This window comes from Anabas testudineus, chromosome 21 (assembly GCF_900324465.2).
Source record: "Anabas testudineus chromosome 21, fAnaTes1.2, whole genome shotgun sequence".
Classification (NCBI taxonomy): domain Eukaryota; kingdom Metazoa; phylum Chordata; class Actinopteri; order Anabantiformes; family Anabantidae; genus Anabas; species Anabas testudineus.
In genome coordinates, this window is record NC_046629.1 from 4,587,204 (window position 1) to 4,609,342 (window position 22,139).

General features: G+C 42.1%; 1 protein-coding gene across 3 annotated transcripts in view; it reads right to left on the minus strand.

Annotated features, from left to right (window-relative positions):
* Window positions 1-20,048, minus strand: part of kalrna (kalirin RhoGEF kinase a) — a 99,217-nt gene extending 79,169 nt beyond the window's left edge. Inside the window, exon 1 of one of the 3 annotated variants that reach the window (XM_026376048.1) lies at window positions 19,782-20,048. In XM_026376048.1, coding sequence (XP_026231833.1) covers window positions 19,782-19,848 — 67 coding nt within the window. In that variant the 5' untranslated portion in view covers window positions 19,849-20,048. Of the gene's footprint in view, window positions 1-939; window positions 1,009-19,781 lie in introns of those variants that run through there. The other 2 variants (XM_026376047.1, XM_026376046.1) reach the window with 2 other exon arrangements.
* Window positions 20,049-22,139: the final 2,091 nt, after the last annotated feature.

Here is a 22,139-nt window from a genome sequence, read left to right on the forward strand (position 1 = left end):
CGTACACAAACGCCACCTCTCCTCATCAGACTGTGAAGGTGACATTGATGATGCTCAGACAGCCAACAGACGTCCGTATCAGTCATTAAGGCTGATAAATCACAACAAACACGACTTACTGCACATTCTGGTAATGTATCTAAGAAGAGACGCTTATTTCCCAGATCAGCATGATAGCAGCCAAAATGCAAAAGAGCCTAATGTATCTGAAAGAGTGTGTGTGTGTTTGTCTGGTGGTTTTGAATAACGATCAAACAAGCACAGTTTAACGGCTTTATGCAAAACCAAACTGTTGTGTGTGTGTGTGTGTGTGTGTGTGTGTGTGAGAATCCATAACACTCACACACACACACACACACACACACACACAGGTCATGTGTGTTACAGAACGTCTTAAGAAGGCAACAGGTGAGGCTGTCTGCACCCTAGCAACAGCTGCCTCGACAACCAGCTGCTGGAGCCCATGTGTTACCACGGAGACAGAGCCTGGTGTTGGTCAATATGATATTTAATGCTGCTTATCTTAAATTATACAAACATCCAAATCAGACAGTTTCCGTATGTGTGGATGAATCGCTGTGGCTGCTTAAATCCATCAACCATCGACTGACCAGTTATCATCCATTCACCAATCAACGATGGATGTTGACATGTTACAACCGTCGGATGAAAGCAACACTTGTCATCTAATCTCATCAGCATGTGTTAACCATCAGCGTCGGCTGCATCACCTGTTGCATCTATTACTACATTTGAGTCTATATTTAACTCTTAGAGTAGGAAAAAGACGACTACGCCTGCAAACGTCTTAGATGGTTTGAAAATCATCCAGAACTGTATTCATGACGTGATCTCAGTTTTGTACATTTATTCAAGCACTGCATTATAAAATTTGTATTTTTGGTTAAGACCATCACTGAAAATAGCTAACCCGATTACCTAGAACCTTTGAAGTTGAGCAAGTCATCCACTGACTTCAGGGCTGAGGGTTCGGTCTTGTGCCACCTGTTCAGTTTCCCTGGGGACGACACTGTACTCCAAATTACTTTCAGTCCGTGTGTGTGGTAACATAGAGAAGCAGTATCTATGTAAGCACAGTCCATTTATCATTTACCACTAACTTCAAAACAGCAGGAACATTATCCTACCATCAGCGTAGTAGTTCATTTGAATGTCTGATCTTGATAAGAAGTATATTAAGGAAACTACTGAGCTACATTCACAGTACATGACTTGATGATCCAATTCCTTTTTTTGGTCTAATCACATTTTTTGTTGATAGTACACACACACACACACACACACACACACACACACACACAGTAAATTCCTCGAATACTGCTCGGTTACAGATATTCCTTCCAGTTTGGCTTGAACAGATGTTTCTCCATAAATCTCCAATAAAACTGAAACTTCCTCATCTTTCCATTCCGCCCTGTGTCTGTGTCTGTTTATTTTTACTGGACTGTGAAATGCCGACACGGCCCGATGGCAGGATGCAGATGAGATGAGGTGAGATGCAGACAAAAAAAAGAAGCCTCAACAAACCGCTTTGACAGCAGTCACATTGTCAGCTGTTGGATTAGGGCCACTTCAATATGTAATGTGGACACAGCTTTGGATTGGCCACAGCACATCTAGAGATGGTTGAAATGTCAAATTTACTTTACTTTATTGCCTTATCTGTGTGCTTCACCTACAGAGGCTAAAAAAAGTAAGTGAACTGCCATTTTCTGTCTTTCTGATCTTCATCAAAGTCACAAAAAACGAACACAATAAATATTTTTAAGCTGACACAGTGATGATCTTGATAATAAAGATTTAAGGTGATAGTGGACAGTGGGCTTCTGATGTCACTAAATGTCAACTGGAGTCAGGTGTATATCAATAAAACGGGGTGGGGAGGGGGTGTTGTTTAGATCTACTTTGACTAATAAAGACACCCAAACAGTGTCAATCCGCTGTTCATAGGAAGCATGTGATGTGAGCCCTGCTGTCTCAGACCAAAACGGTGATCAGACGTTATTAACAGGTTCATACATTTAAGAACCCTGGTGACAAACTATGCACTGCAAACTGACGTCCACCTTTAAGCACAGATGTTTTAGTGTTACAGATATAGGACAACTAAGAAAAGAAAGTGGTCCACACACATGGACAAACAGTTGTCAGCAGACAGACTCTCAGTGCCTCAACAACAGTTCTTCACTGAACCAAAGCATAACTGGATGACCACCAGTAATAAATAACAAAGATAAGACGACATGTCGGCCAGGCATGAACTGTGAAGTGTTCAGACAGAGTGAACTTCAAACTGAAAATAACTTGGGGAGTTTTCTTAACAACACAGTTTTGTAGGCATCAGAACAACATCTCTCACAAATTCACTGTGTTGTGTCCTTGAGATCTACCGAATGTGTTGAATGCATCTGCAAAGTGACTTATTTGCATATTTATTCTTCTTTCCTGCCTTTTGTCTGCACATTGGTACGATGACTGTGTCCCTGTGCACAAGACACAAGCAAATCAGGGATCCCCTCGTAGACTGAATGCCCTAAAGGGTCCTTTTAACGCTGGAAGAATGCCATTAGAAGATAATACTGCACTGTTTTGTGCAGGTTTTCTATAACTACTATAACTATAACTATAATAAAATAACAAATAAAATAAAATAAATAACATAAATGTTAATGAACAGTGTCACCGATACAACGAAAGCTTGTTTCATTAAATCAGGCTGATGCTACTTGATTTGAAAAACCACGATGTCCCTGCAGCAGCTTTTCTGTTGGGAAAATGCAAACTAACACACCCTGAAGTTGCAGTTTGTGGTAAAGTTTTCATGCCTGTAAAATATAAAATTGGCTGTAAGTGAGATGAATGGATCTGAAAATACAGTTCTGGTGATTGTGCTGCATGCTGTCTTCACTGTGCTCACGGTGGAGCTCAGCTCCTCCACATATATATATATAGAAGTGAGATGAGACTTTACTAGTTTATGACTGTACGTCAGTACATTTGAATTGTCATTATACACACGATTAAAGTGAGTGAAAAGCCAATAACACTGTTTATCAAAGTACCAGACTCTGAGTCACAAACATCCCACGTCTCTCAGAAGTTCTATGAGTCTCAAACATTTTAACAGCGGCTCCTTAACCCCCACAAAAGATATAAAATCTCCTGGATATCAGATACTTCCTCTCTTATTGTTGTTATTAGCAGACCTACTGCGCACACTGAGTACACGGCGCAGCATGACCGTTCCTCACAGCAGTAGCACTTGTGAGGCATTCAGGGACAGCACAGAATGTAGGTCATCCGTGTTTCAGAAATGAAATAATAAAAACATTGTCAATGCTCATGTAAGTTCACATTTTTTTCCACATTCTCTAATTTCCATTTGTGTTTTGATGCAAAAAGAGGAAAAACACCAACATTGACCTCTACTCCAAACGGTAGTATGGTGCTTGAGTAATGAGTAAATTCCATCAGTGAGCCAGACGGGGACAGGCTCAGTGCAGCTTCTAGCATCAGTCAGTGGTCGTCTAATGTCAACATAATGTTGTAAACTCAGTTTTTCAGTGCTGCTTCCCCTCAAATGACAGTATCTCACTGAATATGAATAATTCATTTCTGTCTCATTATTTTAACATACTTCTTTCACATATTCTTGAACACTGCAGGGTAAATAGAGTATGTTTCCTATCTGAATCTCTCTCTCTCACACACACACACACACACACACACACACACACACACACACACACACACACACACACACACACACACACACACACACACACACACACACTTTAATGGCTTCGGCTCCAGTTTCCCCTGCAGAGGAAAACCACATCCATCACTCTTCCAACACAAACCACACACTGCTCTCTCACTCTCTCTCTCTCTCACACACACACACACACACACACACACTCTCTCACACACACACACACACACACACACACACACACACACACACACACTCTCACACAAACAGACAGAAAGAGAGAGCTTGTAATAGTTAAGTGCTTGCCAGGCACCACACTCCGCTCACAACACACACAGAAACAGCAGATGATGTATTCTCCATAGGGAAGCTTCTTCTCATAAAGAGACAGTTGCTTGAAAAAAAAAAACAACAACAATGCAATTATCAGAGATAGAACTGTCTCTGTACACCTCTGTATCTCTGTATCTCTGTATCTCTGTATCTCTGTATCTCTGTATCTACATCTCTCAGAGTTAGTTTAACTCCTTATTACTCATTTCTGGATAATGTACCTACTGTAAGACTTTCCCTGCTGTTTCCACTGTGATAACAACAAGCTTTTCCTCCTATTAAAGGCTCAAGGCTGCTGCACACACACACACACACACACACACACACACACACACACACACACACACACACACACACACACACACACACACACACACACACGCGATTGGCTGAAGGCCATTAAAACAAAACATGTTCACCTATTAAGGAAACTGAGGAAGACCTTGAACATTTGTATGTGCTTGCTTGTACACATGCATGTAGACTCCATGTGTGTTTCTCTCTTCGACTTGTCCGTCAGCACCACCTGACTCATTCGGCAGGAACCAATCAAGTCCGAGCTTTGGTTTGGGGGTGATGACATCATCTGAGCTGCGTTCCTACCACATGGAGAGATGCCATCTGGAGAGAGCTGACTCGGCACAACACACACAAGCACAGCAGAATCCCTTAGTATTGTAGCCGGGGATCAAACAGCACTGGTCTGAGCGAAAGCAGACTGGAGGAAAAAACGGAAAGGTGATTCTGATTCCATAGTTTGAAGAGTCAGTTAAGGAAATCATGGAAATGGTGATTTTCCTCTTTACCTCTAGTGGTACCCTGCAGACGGAGGGGAATGGAATTTGATGCTGGGTGTTTGTGTAACTGTACATTTCAGAGACAGATCTGTTAGTAGGCAAAAGGGGGAAATGATGGGCAGCTGTACGCTACTGTGTAAAGTGAAATGAAATCCATAAGGTGTACAAATCACTGAAACCATCCGGAGAGAGACAACCTAAAACGTAGCATTGTCTTTGTGTGTTTTTAACGCTGAAACATTGAGCCTGCTTTGGCCAGGTCGTCCTTCAAAAGATGCTAATCTCCCAGTTAAACTAATAATAATGGCTCAGCTATGGCACTGCACTAAACATGCACAGTGGTATTCTGTCACGAGGGGGTCACAGCAAGAGAGCGATGAAGGCTGCACAGGAGGGAAAAGAGGAACCAGGAAAGTCAGAAAAAGACAAAGCTACAGAGAAATGAAATAGTACCGGCAGACAATTAACTTTAAACTAACTAGTGTTGAAAAGGAAAACTGATGTCAGGAGAAAATCTGTTTTTATTTGGGTGAACTTATCCACTAAAAGTCCTTTTACACATCTGATTAGCACTGTGTTCAGTAGAGGCTGCAACAATGTGCTGACAAAAGCTATTTTCTGTGTATCAGTGATCTGTTTGGAAACAAGTGTGAGTTATCAAACTGTTTACTCTGGAGATTCTTGAATCAGATCAAGTGAAATAACTCCAAAAAGGCAAAAAAGTACAAAGCTGTCACAGTCTCCTAGCAGGACATCAGATAAGTTAGTTACAGTGGGAGCCATGACACACATGAGCTGCTTTGACTGACTGACACTTTTCCTCTGGTCAAGTGTCTGAATGTTGTTTGTTGGGAAAAAAAAATCTAATGATTGTTGATTGTTTCGACAGTAATGAATGTGCGCGTGTGGTTCAACTAACAAGTGAGACAGTAAGAGCAGTATTACAGCTGTTAATGAGTCCGTCGTGTTTTCCAAACAGCTGCAGCAGTAGATCTTTAACTAGCCCTGCAAGTGCAGAGCAGCCTGACCTCTGGTAAACCTCCTCCCTTAGTTAACAGGTTAATAGTAAATTGTCACTTTCTGATGGTTTTGCAGACTTTAACAGGAGCACTTGAAAACTGATTCTACACTGAACTCAAAACAAGAAGAGGAAAAATAACAGTAGAGCTGCAGAAGTGCTAGAAGACACTGTGGTGCACGTTACTGTGCGCCTGTTCTCGGCTCCTGTTTTATATCACAGCACTCTCTACACTACAGCTTTAGCCATAACGTGTAAAATATACCACCTCACTGTCGTTTATAACTTATTTTGACAGCAGCGAACCTGAACGTCTCACGATTCAAGACAGCCGACCAAAATTTCAGAAGCACAACTGTGGATTTTTCAGGTGTTTAAATGGAAGTTAGGAGCCTGGTGCACGTCAAACGGCCACAAAATGAGCCAAAAGTAAATGAACTGGGCCAAATCCGTACACCGTCTTCCCGGCTTTACAGACATATGATATACATCTTTCATTTATTTTGCTCAGTTATTGATTTGAAGCCAAACAAAATGTCGTTCACTTGTAGGAAATAACCTGCTGGACTCTTTGGCCTTTTGGCTGCTAACAGACAGCCGCCCCCTCATTGCATACCATCCTGAAATATCCATCTTAGCCGTACTGATGCACAAGCATGTTTTTCTGTGGAGACACTTGTGCGCACACACACGAACATGATTACGCAGAGAGGTCAGAGGTCAAGAGGAAGCCGGAGGTGCCTTCCTCTAGGAAAGAGAGCTAAAGACAGAAAGGGACCAAATGTTATAACATGGAACACGTGTTCGAGCTATCAGATGAAACCCTCTCTCCCTTTCTCTCTCTTTATGGATCAGCTTTCAGTCTCCAGACAGCAGCTGTCTGTAGAGAGGAAAAACTTAGACTGAGTCGTCAGACATGGAATGTGAAAGTGTGTGTATGTGTGAAGAGCCTGGTGACAGTAATGTACTTAGAGGTGCCACATTCACTGTAACGTCAAACACACTTTGAATCCGTCATTTCTATCCTAAACAGTTAAATTCATATATACATTAATCACTTACATCTTTGATTATTCAAATGTGCTATAATTAAAATTGCTTGAATAGATGAAAGCTAGAGGACAAGACTTACAGTGGGAATTGTCTAGGAATCAAAGAGGGTTTGCTAAGTTTAGACAACTGTCAGAGCACTTCCAGCGCTTACATTTCCAGCCCTTATGGTTGACTCATCAGTTCAACAATAAGACTTGTGGGGAACAAAATGTGCCACATTATGCTAAATCAAAGACACCAAAATGTGCAGATGACAACTTCAAAAAGAAGTCAGCTACAAATCCCAGAGAGGACTGTGGTGAGACCGCCAAGCTGCACAATCTGTGGCTGCGCGACTCATCCTGGATTCATGTAATATTGGCTGTTCCATAATTACAAGTCTCAGACTTCTAAAAAATCTCAACACACAAGTCGTGATTGCGATGATTTTTCTCGACGTTGGATGTCACGTCGGCCAGAGCCCGTTGTTCAAGGTCGCTAAATGTTAGGAACTGGGTCCAAATACAACAGGGAGCTCACGTCCAAACACTTATAGAGAGGCAGCCTGGTGGACAGTGAATCCAACACGGGTAAATTCATCAACTTGAATCCATGGAACTACAGTACAGTGCTGTCATTTGTTCTGTTTTTGACTAAACTCTTGATATGTGGCTGAAGCTCACGGGACTCATGCTAATTAAAGCCTGTCAGAACAACACAGGGTCAGAATTAACGTCTCGTCCCAGTATGATACAGTTCTGTGCCTGAAACACACAGAAGAGAACAACTACTGCAAAGCTGCAACTGAACAGACACTGTGTTATTGAGATTGTTGCTGTGTATGCAAGTCTTTTATTTTGCTGAGTCATCCAGTCCAAATTGTGTTTTTAAAATAAATAATGTCCTGGTTTTCATGTTCATATTCATAGTCATATTTCTGTTAATTGATGAACAACATGACACTAGATCTTAACCATTTGTAGCTGAGATTCAGACAGGAGACAACAAACAGTAAGATAAGACGAGGCAATGGGTTGAATTTGGCACATCACCCAACCCTACCTGTCAGCAGGAGACATGAACACATGCTGCCTTTGTCTCTGGAATCATTTTTATAGTCTACGAATAATGAGCATCTTTGGAAGAGGAACAAGTGAGACTGAATTCTCAGATCCTGGATGTGAAGCCCAAAAGATTAGACGATAATTATACCCTGAACCGAGGAATATTAAGGATTAATGTTTCCACTCTCGGTCTCTCTGTTCTATTAATACTCTACAGTAAGCCAGGTTCTGTTCGCTCAATTACAGCCTGACACAAATGTTCCTCTGTGAGTGTGTGCAGCCTCTTCTGATGATGACTGAGCTTTAATTAGTGTTCGGTGGAAAGAGAAGGTGGAAACGCTACTGAGCATTAGAGGAGAAAGAAAAAGAACAAAAAGAAATAAACAATAAAAGAAAAAGTATTGTGAATCAGTCCCAGCTGCTTCATTCACTCTGTGCACGGAAAGAATGAAGAGAACTCTGAAAATGAATGAAGCTCCGGGTGTAAACACACAACTGCAGCAAAGACCTGCTTGTGGTAATACTGGAGTATTTTACACACACACACACACACACACACACACACACACACACTCAGGCCAAACCACAGCATACTAAATCTTCATATGTCTGAGAGGTTTTAAGTTTTAAGCTGAACCCAAGTTAAACCAGCTAGTTTATGAGCCTCAGAGCAATAAAACCAGACTGTCAACAAGCTGCCAGCGAGCTTATCAGTCAGTAAAACACTCCACCTGCTAATCAGGCAGCCCACTGGTCGTCTGAACCATCTTATCTTCTAGTTTAAAGGTACAGTTCAGACTTTTTTTAAGTATACATGTACCAGCTGTGGGGGAGGTGATGGGAGCGCGGTGGTTTGACTGGTCAGAACCAAATGAGTCCCACCAGACAGCAACACAACTAAAACATTTAGAGCCAAAAGACAGAGATAACTTTCAGAAACACAATATGTAAGTGCTCACATGTCCTGGTGTGTTTTCAAAGTTTGAACTTTGAAAGAGAACGTTTTTGTTGGTTTAATTTACTTTCAATCACAGCTTGAGGTTAGGTGGAAGATATAACGTTGTGGGTCATCTTGTTCCTGCTTGTTCTGCATCCAGCCCTGCACTTAAAGCTTCTGATTGGCTGAACGCACATGATCCAGGTAATTAGCAGTGGGATAGTTGGAAAACAACCACAACTGTGGCTCCTGAGGACCAGGACTGAACAGCATCAGGCGACGCCTGATACAAGCCATCTAACCTTACTGACCATGCAATAGACCCGTCCCCACAACAAAGAATCACAACTCAAAGTCAAACACTATGGAGACGTCATAGATGAGAAAAAAACCTCAAAAGTCCAGACGTCGACATTTTAAGAGCCTTAAGCATGAACTCGTGAACATGAACACATTTTAGCACGGTAAACAGGAGTTTTATGAGTTGTTGACAATCGATATTTATCGTTATCTGGATGTGAAATGAATTCATCAGCTTTCATCTCTGAGCTCTGGCAACGTGGCCAAACAAATCAGACTGGAATTCATGCATTGTCGTTTTACTATCTCACTTCTCTGCATCAACATCACACAGTGCTGGCACAGGAAAGGAGCAAAGCATAAACAGTGAAAAGGGTCAATGGAAAAACAGTAAAGTCTCACATTCGTTGGATATTTACGATGTCTCTCTCGTCTGTTTGCTCTTAGTGTATCTTTAATTCTCTTGGTATTCACATTTCAATGCATTAATATGAGTATTCTTAATATGACTATTTCAAAAAAACATATCAAAAGAAAGAAACATCTGGTTTTGTGAACCTGTCAGCCCAGGTACTGATGTCCCTCTTAATAAAAGCAGCATTATGATGAACTGGAAACAGACATACCAGGATTCCCCACAAGTCCCCCGGATTTATGAGACATGCAAGTGGAAATATGACTGCAAATTACAAACTCAGCGGTCTGGCCACTGAAACAGGGCTCTCTGGAGACTGGAGGGGTACATTTGCTTATTTGCTATGGATTACACTGATGTTTTCACTGATTTTATTTATTGTCCAAAAATGTGTTCATACAACCAATAAAACATAGTGAGATAGACTCTGTCCACTAATCCACCTGTCTCACACACAACTGTGTCTAAGAAAATGAATGGTACATTATTTATTAAACTTTTCTTTTGAATAGAAACATAATAAAAAATAAAATACAAGTTCTCCAATAATTATTTCAGTAACATCAGTTTACTTTTATGTGTCCAGTACTGGTTCAGTACCAGATCACCAGTAACTTACACCGACTTAGTCTGACAAGAAATCCCTTCACTTCAAGCTTTTATCCGTTGACATCACATTTGACTAAGAACACATGCTTTTCCTAAACCACACACACCCACACACAGAGCAGTTTCCTTGTTTACGAAGAGAAGCCAATAAAATGTTTTACTGCTGTGTAGTATAGGCTAAGGAGCTAATTACTAACTGCAGTAAACTAATGAACATCACTGATGTTAGAAAGCAGTAAACCAAACCAAACTCTGCTCACAAGCTCATTAGTTCCAACCCCAGTAAAAAGCAGTGAGAATGAAACAAAAGGCAGTGTGTTCATTTCAAGGTTTTACCTCTAGTGACACTGTCCAGCACCAGTGGGTTAAACTCACTAACATGTATACATGTTTCCAAAAACATCTTTTTGCATTATTAGGATTCTGACTTGCTACTCAGTCATAAATCTATGATATCTGAGATCTGAAGAAGATCAGTTGAGAGCTGATCATTTGAGGTAAACGTTTAGTTTAAAAAGCACAATTCTCTATTACAATTCAAACAGAGGTGAATTGACGTCTTCACTCTTATTATTCCGCAGACGAACTGATTTAAAAAACAATTTAATTTACAATTAAAACCAGTGGTGAAGCCTCACTTTGACCTGGTTTGTCTTTTTTTTCCCATCAACTAATCAATGTAAGCGAAAGTCGTTTCAACAGTAAAACACAGCGACCATAAAATCAGGCCATGTGATACAGCTCTGCTTTAAAAAAAGAGCGAGACAAAGGAATCAATAAGAGATGAAGAGAGCTCAATAACACAGTGTGCAGGTCTGACTGACTCTCTCTCAGGATTCTTATCTGCTCTCTGACAGCTCAGCGAGCCGCAGGGGAGCCACACACTTGAACGAAGGGTGGTGAGTAATTACTCACGGTCAAGGATACCGGTGATCTCCAAGGAAGCCCTATTAAGACTGTGTGTGTATGTGTGGTGACAGCATAAGTCGGGCTGTAATTGGTCAAGCATGGACCGCATGGACTTCTGGGTAACAAAAATCTACTACTCTCAACTAGACTCATGAGCAGGAGACACCTCAGAGTCCTGCACATTAGTCCTATTAATGGTACAAATGCTGTCATTTAAATATGTTCAGCTGCACAGATCAAGAAAGAACAAAAGATCTAGCAGTACTTTTGCAGTATCCTACAGTCTTTGTCAATGCACCAAGGCCGTTACAGTTACCTATTTAACTATTTAACTTTAATAGGTAAGAGCCTCTTACTGGATAATTACTGCATGGATGATTATGTTTCAGCTGTCAACAAGTTATTTAAACCAAACTGATGCAGTGAGGAGCTTCTCATTAAACAACATGTCTGAAGACACATCCTGTGGTCGTGGAAAAGATCTTAATCTGTTTCAGAAGAGTCAAATTATTGACATGAAACAAAGAAAACATCTGAGGAGATGAAACTACTGAAACTGGGTTAAGAACTGTCCAATGGAAGAAGGTCATGTGGTCTGAAGAGTCCAGATTTACCCTTGTTCCAGTGTGATGGGAGCATCAGGGTAAGAAGAGAGGCGGTGAAGTGCCTAGTGCCATGCCTAGTGCCTACTGTACAAGCCTGTGGGGGCAGTGCTATGATCTGGGATTGCTGCAGTTGCTCAGGTCCAGGTTCAGCAACGTTATGAACTCAGAGAATGAGGTCAGCTGACGACCTGAATATACTGAATGACCAGGTTATTCCATCAATGGAGTTTTTTCTTCCAAGATGACGATGTCGGGATTCACTGAGCTCAAAGTGTTTAAAGAGTGATTCATGGAGCGTGACACATCATTTTCACACATGGATTGGCCTCCACAGAGTCCCGACCTCAACTGAACGGGAATACATTTTGTGACACGACAGAAGCTCATCGAAATGATGTCACAGCTAATGTGTACAATCAAAGCTAAAGACAGTCAATTGAAATGTGTGTGACGTTAGAAAACCCTGAAAAAGGGTCTGAGGTTAGAGGGTTCATGCTGGTCGGAGAGAAATCTGTTATTTTAGGGAATAAAACAGATTTGACGTCATTTTGAAAAAGCGTTTGTGACATTGTAGTATAATTGAATTCTTTATCTCCATCATGCTTAACAGTCTGACTATCTTTGGCTTTTAACAGCTCTGTGCTGCTCTGTCAATCAGGATAAAAGCTTCCTGTCTCTGTCTCTCACACACACACACACACACACACACACACACACACACAAAGACAAAGGCAAACACCTGCCCACAGAAGTTAATAACATCAAGGTCTATTAGATAGCACCACTAATCAGCTAGGAACACACACACTCACGTACGTCTGTGAAACGTCTTTGTGATCGATTATAGTCAAACCCCACGCTCTACACTAACACACACACACACACACACACACCATATGGTTGCAGCTGTCCACAGACTAGAAAGCTTTTAAGGAAGGGGTGGGGGACAAAAGGAGGAGGAGGAGTGGAAATCCTTTCTTTGTATTTATCTATTTAACACCCTTTCTCGCTCTCTCTCTCACTCGTTCGTCCCCTGGTGGGTAATAAGGGCTAATCCACTTAAGCTGCCTCTTTCTCCGTCTTTCTCTGTTCCTGTCTGTCACCCCAACATCCCAAACACACACACATACACACACACACACACACACACACACACATATATAAAAACACTTTCCTCACACCCATCTGCCACCGCTCTGGACACTGGGTGTGTGATTGGGAGACAAAGAGAAGAAATGGAGGGAGGGAATCCCTGCCTCTCTCCTCAGCAGCAGCAGCATCTCATTGTTCCCGGTGACAGCAGGAGCTGGAGACCATATCTCTCTCCTTCTCTCTGTCACACTCGCACACACACATGCACAAACACTCGTCAATAATAGATGCGTGGCTCCTCCCTCCATGTTTCCTCACCATGGATACATCTCAGTTGTGACATTTCCTTGTGTGTGAGTCCGTCCTGAAGACGTGAGGACACCTCATCCAAAGCCACGTCCTTTTCTGATGAGGGCAGCACAATTTGATAAGGAGTCAGCCAGAATTTAATTTGATAAGGAGTCTATTTTACCGCCAAACACACAATAATAAGTAGGGTGCAAAATGTCAAATCTTCAGAGCCTTATTCTTTCAGTTTCTGTTCAACAAACAGCTCCACATTTATTAAACCCCTGGATTCTGGGTTTGTCCTGTGCTCAGGACATCAATCCCTCCTCGCTCCTCGGAGTAAATTAAAGCTCCGGGATCGCCTTAAAGATGGAGGAGCTGAATTATTTCACAGCTGAGTGAGGATCAAGGGGTGAGTAGTGATCAAAAAGGTAACTGGGATATACCCCACGACTTAAGGTGTTTCATTTAAAGGAACATGACGCCCCATTCGTACAGTACATCACTCCTGTCTGCACACTAAACGTCATGGCTCAGACCAAATGACCCCTGCTAATGTCCAACAACAGCATTTTTAGGTAACTCTGGTACTAGCAAATTAGTATTAGTCATATTTTGTATTGTTGCTGACAGTGCGATCTCATTACGCTTTATTTAAACAACAGCATTCATCATTAGCTTTAATCTGCATAAACTGTGTAATTGATTTAAATGACACCTCTGAAGAGACGTGAGGCTGTCCAAGATACAGCTGCTGTTCGCAATCAGAAACACCACCACACATATATACAAACCCACACACACACACACACACACACACACACACACACACACACACAAACACACACACACATCTCCTTCTGTGTCCCACTCTTGCTTATATTGCAGGTTAAGCTGTCTGTAAGCCTGGAGGAAGCAGTGTGTGTGTGTGTGTGTGTGTGTGTGTGTCTGATTCACAGTGAATGAATGGATTACTGGTCATTCATCCATGTAATGCTTGTGTTCGCAAACCGCTTAAACACACACATGCATACACGCACATACTGTGTCTCTCCCACTTCTACCCGCAGGCCAACAAAGTCATTTTAAATGTGCTGTTGCACGTGCACACAGACGATATGTAATGAATGTAATATGTCAGCTGAATTTATTAGTGCAGTAGTTCTTTTAGTGAACGTAATCTGTGATGAGTTCTGTTAAACAGGATAAAAAGTTTAGATGAGCCCAGTGATGTTGGTTTCAGGGTGAACTGAGGCCTCAGGATGTAACTGAACCACATTAAATACAATTTCTTCTTGGTCATTATACAATTCGGAGCTCCTGTATCACTTACATTCTTTCAGTCATGGAAAGCAGCTGAGTCAGTTTCTACCGCCACAGCGAGCCCCGGCTTCATGTTACCCTACGATTCCCGTAACCTCCACACAGTGTGAGCTATGCTGATTTTAAAGTGTCCAGATACCTGAGCTGAAGGATCACGGTGGGTGCAGCAAAAGAAAAAGGTGGATTTGTGCTGGATCAGATCTGTGTAGCCTCGATATGATGAACTGTTTGGACAGACTCTACCTTCAATCAAGGTGCTGCACTCAGCTGCACTTAGACGGATGAAGAATGAAAAGAGACGAAGCAGAGAAGTTCAAACTGTTTTTAACCCGGATGAGGAAAGAAACATTTATTTTACAGGAAATCAGGTTCAAGCTGCTGATTGATGATCTTATTCGTCTTTGCTGATGCCTCTGGTGTCAGAGGAAGTGAAGCTAAAGAACCTGAACTTAACAGAGGTTGCTTTTCAAGCCCAGCTGTTGTCTGTTAAATGACCTCCATTCGTTTTGTGGTCCGGTGCACTTAGCACTAATGTCATCTACCCTCACTCCGCAGCGTGTTGCCATGGTAAATATCTACAGAAACATTACGGATATTTCCAGGAGTGCAAACTTTTACCAGCTACTGATTTTTACCAAACATCACCATGACTACAGCCGTTACTTGTAGCTTTCAACTGATTATCAGAAAGAATAAACTCTAATTACCTGTTCATGCACACAGTGAATGGTTGCTTCCCTCCTCGCTGCTGGAATTCAAAGAACGCACACTGTCGTTCAGTCTCACGAGAACAAGCAGCTATTAAGGCCAAACAGCAGCAGTTAATGTTCAGTATCTAGAGAGAAGTTGGGGCTTTGTTGGAGTCTATGAGAAATCGGTTTCAGAGAGCAGCACTTAGTCAAACTCTGCCGCCGCCTCTGTCTTTCAGCCATGATGCTTCATGGTGTGAGGGTAGTCTTAATCTCCCAGCATGCCCTGTGAGATGAGAAGCATCATCGCGCTTCACCTGTTTCCAACATGACACAGAGCAGAATGACATGTCAGCTTGTTACGTCTGTAATTCTGACAAATTAAGAAAATACTGAGGGAATAAGAAAACGCTGCTTTGTGATGATCTGGCAGCAGCAGCAGCCGCTATTGACAGACAGCTGGCGTCAGTTGTCTGATAAACACTCCGACACTGCCCTCTGATTGCATGCGTGTAGGTATGAATGTGTGTGTGTGTGTGTTACTTCCTGTTCCCGTCTGATAATTCGGGATCCTATTTATAAACTGCTGATTAGCATAACATTGAGCAGCCGCGCCGCCTGCGCTTTCCTGTGAGTTTGTGTTCTTGTGTTTTAAGACTCCAGCCCAGCGAGATGAGGCGCTCTTGTATGAGTTTGATTTTTTTCTGTTTCTGTTCAATCGCATTCTTAAATCTTATCACTGTACAATAGTTCATTAGATAAACTTCAAACTTTCAACTGTGTGACAGAAAGGAAGCTGAAAATCGGACTGGAGTTTCTCCAGCTTCTATAAACTAACTTTTTGATTATACTGTGCAGCAGCTCAGATTTAGGTGTCAGGCTGGATGACGTCAGGCTGGACTGAGTTCTCCCTTCTAGTTTATCTGGTGCTGAATGATGCAAAATTGTTGTTTTCAGATACACTTTCTGCAGCATTGTCAATGAGGTCGTGTTTCATTTTTAGAACTGGAAATGCCCATGTCGATATTCTATGTATGAGCACAGGAACTAATAATAAAAAAGAGCAAATGGTGCTGAGAGCCAGAATAATTTAATAATCCAGTTGATCAGGTTTCACTGCGCAGTCACAGCTCAGCTGAAACTGACCTCACTCTTCTGAAGCTCTCTCTTATCCAGATGCCCACGTCCTTGTCCTTGTCACTCCGTCCACTATTTCAACCATATTTAGCATTTTCCCTCCACTAGTTCATCTTTACTGCACTGATTGCAGCCTGGGTGAATCACCTTTTAATACATTGTACTGCACATGCACTGTTCTGTCACTCATACCATCATTCAATGTGTATGAGTTTACAGAGTAAATAATAAATAAGAATAATGTGTATACATGTTACCGTTACGCACACACCTGCTCTGCTGCACGTGTTCATGTGAGCTGTAGTTTTTCAGAAGTTAGGTTTCAACTACTTGAATCTTAAATTACAGAAAGACGTGTTGGGGAACAAGCTTCGTTTTTTCATAATGAACTACAACAAGAAATGCTCACTGTGGGAGTGCACGGAGGAACAGAGCTGAAGAGTAAAGACTTCAGCTTTGTGGGTTCATTCATCAGCATTATTAGTCAGAGTCAACAGCCTCATGAGCTTGATGTGTTGGTGATATCATGTACATCACACAGGAAGTGAAGAGCAAAAGAGTTCAGTGCAAAGTTTTCAATGTGCACTAGTCATGTAACAGAATATGACGACGCTGTGCTGCACAAGCAAGGAGAAAAATCAGCATGAGGCTCACATGTGAGTCCTGTCTCATTACTAAGTCTGACCGCGTTCTGGATAGACTGAATTCAGCTCTGCAAAAAGCAGCTCCCCACCACAGAGAATCCATCAGGACAGCACAGGGGGAGACGCTAACTGCACTGCAAAACCAGAGTCACGAGGAAAGTCCATCTTGGAAGATGGAATAGATTTATGATCTGCTCATTAACAGGTTGGTGTCAGCTCTGACAGTTTTAGGGATGAAGATGTGGAAGTTTCCTCTGTTTGGAAGTCAAACAGACTTTCAGCCTCCCAGCTTCACTCTCACAGCTCCTCAGACACCGCGATGGATTTAATGTGTGTCGTTAGCTTTAGTTTTTTCATTGTTGACAAAAATAATTATATTTTGCTTGCAGAGGAAAAACGGAGAGAGCAGAAAGAAATATGTGTTTTTCACTAAAAACTGCAAAGCAAACAACATTGATTTAAGCGCCGCACTCTTGTTTGTCTAAGGCCGTACTGTGTTGTGTAATGATCTCATACAGACTCAAAACTCTATTCTGCCTCGAGCGCTTTTTGGTCATCCATCCCAGCAGGTTAGGATAAGAACAGTAAGGCTGAATGCGCTGTGACAACATTACTCTTTTGATAAAGCGAAGGCAGACTGAGGTCTAACACAGTTCATTTACAATAAGGGGTCTTCCCCAAACCAGAAGCTGTGGTGTCCAACACACATCACTTGACATCACATCATACGGGCATCAGCTCTCAGGTATTACCTCCTTTCACCTGATCACCACCTGCACATGGTGACCACTCTCCTCATTGACTCTTCTAGATTTTAAACTTCTAACTTTTAGGTTTGAACAGGAAATGATGTTGTCACTGAATCAAGGAATGGATTTTAAGTCATTTCCTTTAATCTTTATGTTGCCACCTATCATTTTATGCAGACAAAACCATCACATCATTACTTCATTACAAATACCATCAGCTTTACCCAGCTCCTGTGTAAGTCGTAGCCGCTGTCATTTCCTTAAGTATTTGTTAAAAACTTTGGTCTTTTGTGTTGTTAAATCTTCATAAAATCAAAATGTGTGGTGTTTTAACTAAATAAGACATGTTGCAACTATTTCCTGTCTGTCTGTCACTACGCTGTCGCTCTTCCTGAGGTTTCTTCCATTTTTCCTGTTACATGGTTTATGTTTCTTATTCAATTTGAGGGTCTGAGGATAAAGGATGTTGCTGTTGAGCATTTGTGATTTGTGGCTTCGGTCTATATAAATACAGAATAACGATCCTGCAGGATGGTATATGATTCGTCTTTACCACAATTCATGACACTAAATACAGTAAATACTGCAGAACCCATGAGTTTTAGTGGCTCTTACTGTTGACTACGTCCACACTAGGCACAAATTGAGACGACTACATGCTGCCTGCAGTTATCAGCGCTCGGGTTGATCACTTCCAAACTCTCCCATACTTGACTTCCCTCCTACGATTGTTTTACCTTTGACCAGATCTCAATGAATCAGACTTTTTTTTTTCAACACCGTCTCTAAAAGGAGCTTTTGTTTGTACTGATGAGTCAACCAGAGGATTTCCATGTCCATCTGCTGGAAGCGCTCCAGCTCGCATTCACTTCAGATCATGGGAAAGACAAAGCAAAGAAGATCACACACAGACTCACGGAGACACAGTTTGCCGGTGTGCGTTTGATTTAATAAAACCACCTTGGCAGGATTGTTCATAATAAAGTTATGAAGTGAATATCACCGGAGACGAGACAGAGTCTGGGTGTGTCCCCCCTCCAGCACCGCCTCATACTCAGCATGTACATATTGTTATTTCTTAATTAGGAGCATTTTTCCTCTTTGTCAACACCACATCACCTTGTTTACACTCAAATACACCAGACACTCACTCACACAGTGAAATAAAACACAAGAGAATCTTAAAAAAGACAGATTCATGCAGCAGTTAATTAAACAAACTGTCAATTGATGATCTGTTATATGAGTATTTTTAAAGACGATATCCTGTAAGAGATGCAACTCAGATACTGTGAAACTCGTACAGATGAAACATCAGCTCAGCTTCTATGAGGTGTTGAGCTGCTTCTTGTCTTTTAAGACGATTTCTGCACAGTTGGACGCAGAAACGAGCAGTTTAAACACATCAATGTGAAAGTGCAATATTAATGGAGCTAATAGATGAGTCACCGATGGGAACAACTGACAGTTCCAGCCCTTAGTCATTATGCTCTGGTGGAAGTGTCACACACACACACACGCACACGCACACACACACCCTTCACACACACTTTTTCTCACCTTCAAACCATTTTGGTTCAGTTTAGTGAAAATAATCAGTGATCTTCTGATTTTTCTTTCATTACAATGGAAGATTTGTACCAACACACACACACACACACACACACACACACACACACACACACACACACACACACACACACTAATCCTCCTACAGACCCATACTAAACAGATTTCTTGAGATTCCTCCATGAATCCTGTGTCTTTTGTAGAGACCATCAGCACCAGACAACAGCTTTATCACACTGCTGCACACACACACACACACACACACACACACACACAGGGGCGCGCACACGCACTAACACAATTCCCCAGTAAATGCATGTTAAAACCCCTCAGATATGTGCTCGGGGAGCAGGATGGGAGGTTATTTTGGTGATTTCTGCTGGATTGTGCATCTCCCAGCTCCTGGGAGCAGCTCGCACCAGATTCCTGCTGATTTTCTGCACATTTCTGGCTTCGTGCGCTCCTTCAGCCGGATTTCGGTGTCATTCACCCCGGTTCTGATGCTTTTGTGTCGGGTTTTGGAGATTTGTCCTCTTACCTGTTTTGTAGAAGGCATCAGTGTCGGGGTCGCTGGGCGCCTCCTCGGCCGCTTCTGCAGGGTTCATACCGGAATCCGGTTCAATACAATCCACCGACAAAACAAAGAGAGAAATGAGCCCTCCGGTCCTGCAGATCCTCGCGTCTTTCCTCCTTACATGATCTCCGTTAGCCTCCCTCTGCCTCCATCCCCTTCTCCGGGCTCCTTTCTTTCCGTCGCCCTCTCGGTTTGTTTGGTGTTTCCGAGCTGGCTTCGCTTCTCTCTATTGTTCCCGGTCCAACCTCCCTCTGCTGCTGTCTGCCAGGGTCTCTCCACCTCCCTCCCTCTCCCCCAGCACATCCCCTCCCTCTCCCACTGCCTCTCTCTCTATTCCCGTCCCCCTCCCACTTCAATTCATTGACTTTTATTAACAAGCTTTCAGAGAACACATGTATTTATTCATTTATATATTTATTTATTAGAGCCAGTGAGACCTTCACCATGAAAGAACATGTTCTGCACATTTGGTTATTATTATTATTATTATTATTATTATTATTATTATTATTATTATTATTATTATTATTATTATTATTATTATCCATCCATGTTTGAATGTTTGTATGAATCATTGCAGCAACTTACTGGACTCACTAGACACATTAAAAATGACCAAGAAGAGATAAAAGTGGAGCCAAAGACGTGAGACGTGCTGCTGCAGTTTGGATCATCTGAAGGGGTTTGATGGTGCAGCTGGTGACCCCGTCAGTCAGACACTCCAGTAGTCAAGCTGAGACGTGACCAGAGCCTGAACAATGAGTTGGGTTTCATAGTCCTAAAGGTCTGATCTGATGTTGAAAAGGGCAAATCTGCATGATGTGGAGACAGAGGAGATGTGGGTGGTGAAGGTGGTCATCAGTGATCATCCCATGGTTTCTGACAGACTTAGTTGGAACAATCACTGTGGAGTTGTGTTATATTGAGGGTCTGGCTGAGAAGACGAGAACTTCTTTCTTGGAGAGGTTGATCTAAAGATGCCTTTCTCTCATCCAGGCAGTGATGTCAGTGAGGTGCAGAGATGTGTAGTGAGACAGTGGAGTCATCTGGTGGAAAGGACAGGAAGCGCTGTGTGGAACCTAGGGATGTAGTATAGACTAGGACCAAGAACTGAGCCCTGAGGCACGCCAGTGGAGAGGCAGTGAGAGTTAGAAACCTTCCCCTGCCAAGATACCTTGAAGGTTGACCCAGACAAAGACGACTTGAGCCAGGTCAGAGTTCTGAATGAGTTTATTTTCAGAGTTTCTTTTCTCCTTCAACAACAACGTTTCACCACATACTGACCTGTGATGTATTGTGAAAATCAGTCGACCCATCATAGTGAATTTATTTCCAAACATATCTAATTCCACAACCTCCAAGGCTCCTACTGAAACCTACTGAAAAGCAACAGCTAATTTCTTTTGTATATGATGCTGCAGTTATGACGTCTAATTCCACATTAAAACCAATCTCCCATCAACTTCTGCAACAGCTTCAGGACCATCACAGACCACATCTGATGAAGAGCAGTACCCACCTCACACTGTACCACAGACAGATTCAGTTTTCTTATGATCCATCTCCTGGACTCTTCTCTTCTCTATGGTTCACAACAATCCACTAATCATAAAATAAAATGTTGGTTTTACAGCACATTATTATTTAGGTCAATCTCAACACTCATATTAATTCTGTTTCAGCAGCAGCAGACGACCATTTTTGAAAAAGCTTTAATAAATAAACATTATGGTTTGTCATGCATCATATCATAGTAAACTGTTCAGGGGAGTTTCTTCACAGCAGCTGATGAAGACACAGTTTCAACCTGTACAGCAGTATATGACAAACGGGTCAGAACACACACAGACCGAGACCAGAAACTGAAGTGTGCTGGTCTAACGATCTAGTAAAACTGCTGGAGTTCTGATCTTCTCCGTTTCTTTTCTCTCATCCGTGCATCTTAGCAGAAGGTGAAGCTGTGCCAGAAAGTCCTGATTTGCAATGCATGAGGTTGGTGGCTGAGCTCTTCTTCTTCTTCTTCTTCTTCTTCTTCTTCTTCTTCTTTCTTTGTTCCAGCTTCGCTGTGTGGTACCAGCCAGGAAGAGCTGCATGTGTTTTGGCCTTTGTCCAGACGTGGCCATGTTTAACATGTGTCTCACTCCCACTCAGCCTTCTCTGGTTTTCCTGCCAACCATGAACACATCACCTCATCAGCATGGAAGTCATGTGCAAGCTGCTCCAGTCCTGTCACTGTGTGTTACTGCCACCTAGTGGACAACATCACACACAGCAGCTACATCACTGTTCAATGTCAGGGCCATTTGGATTTACATTGATGAG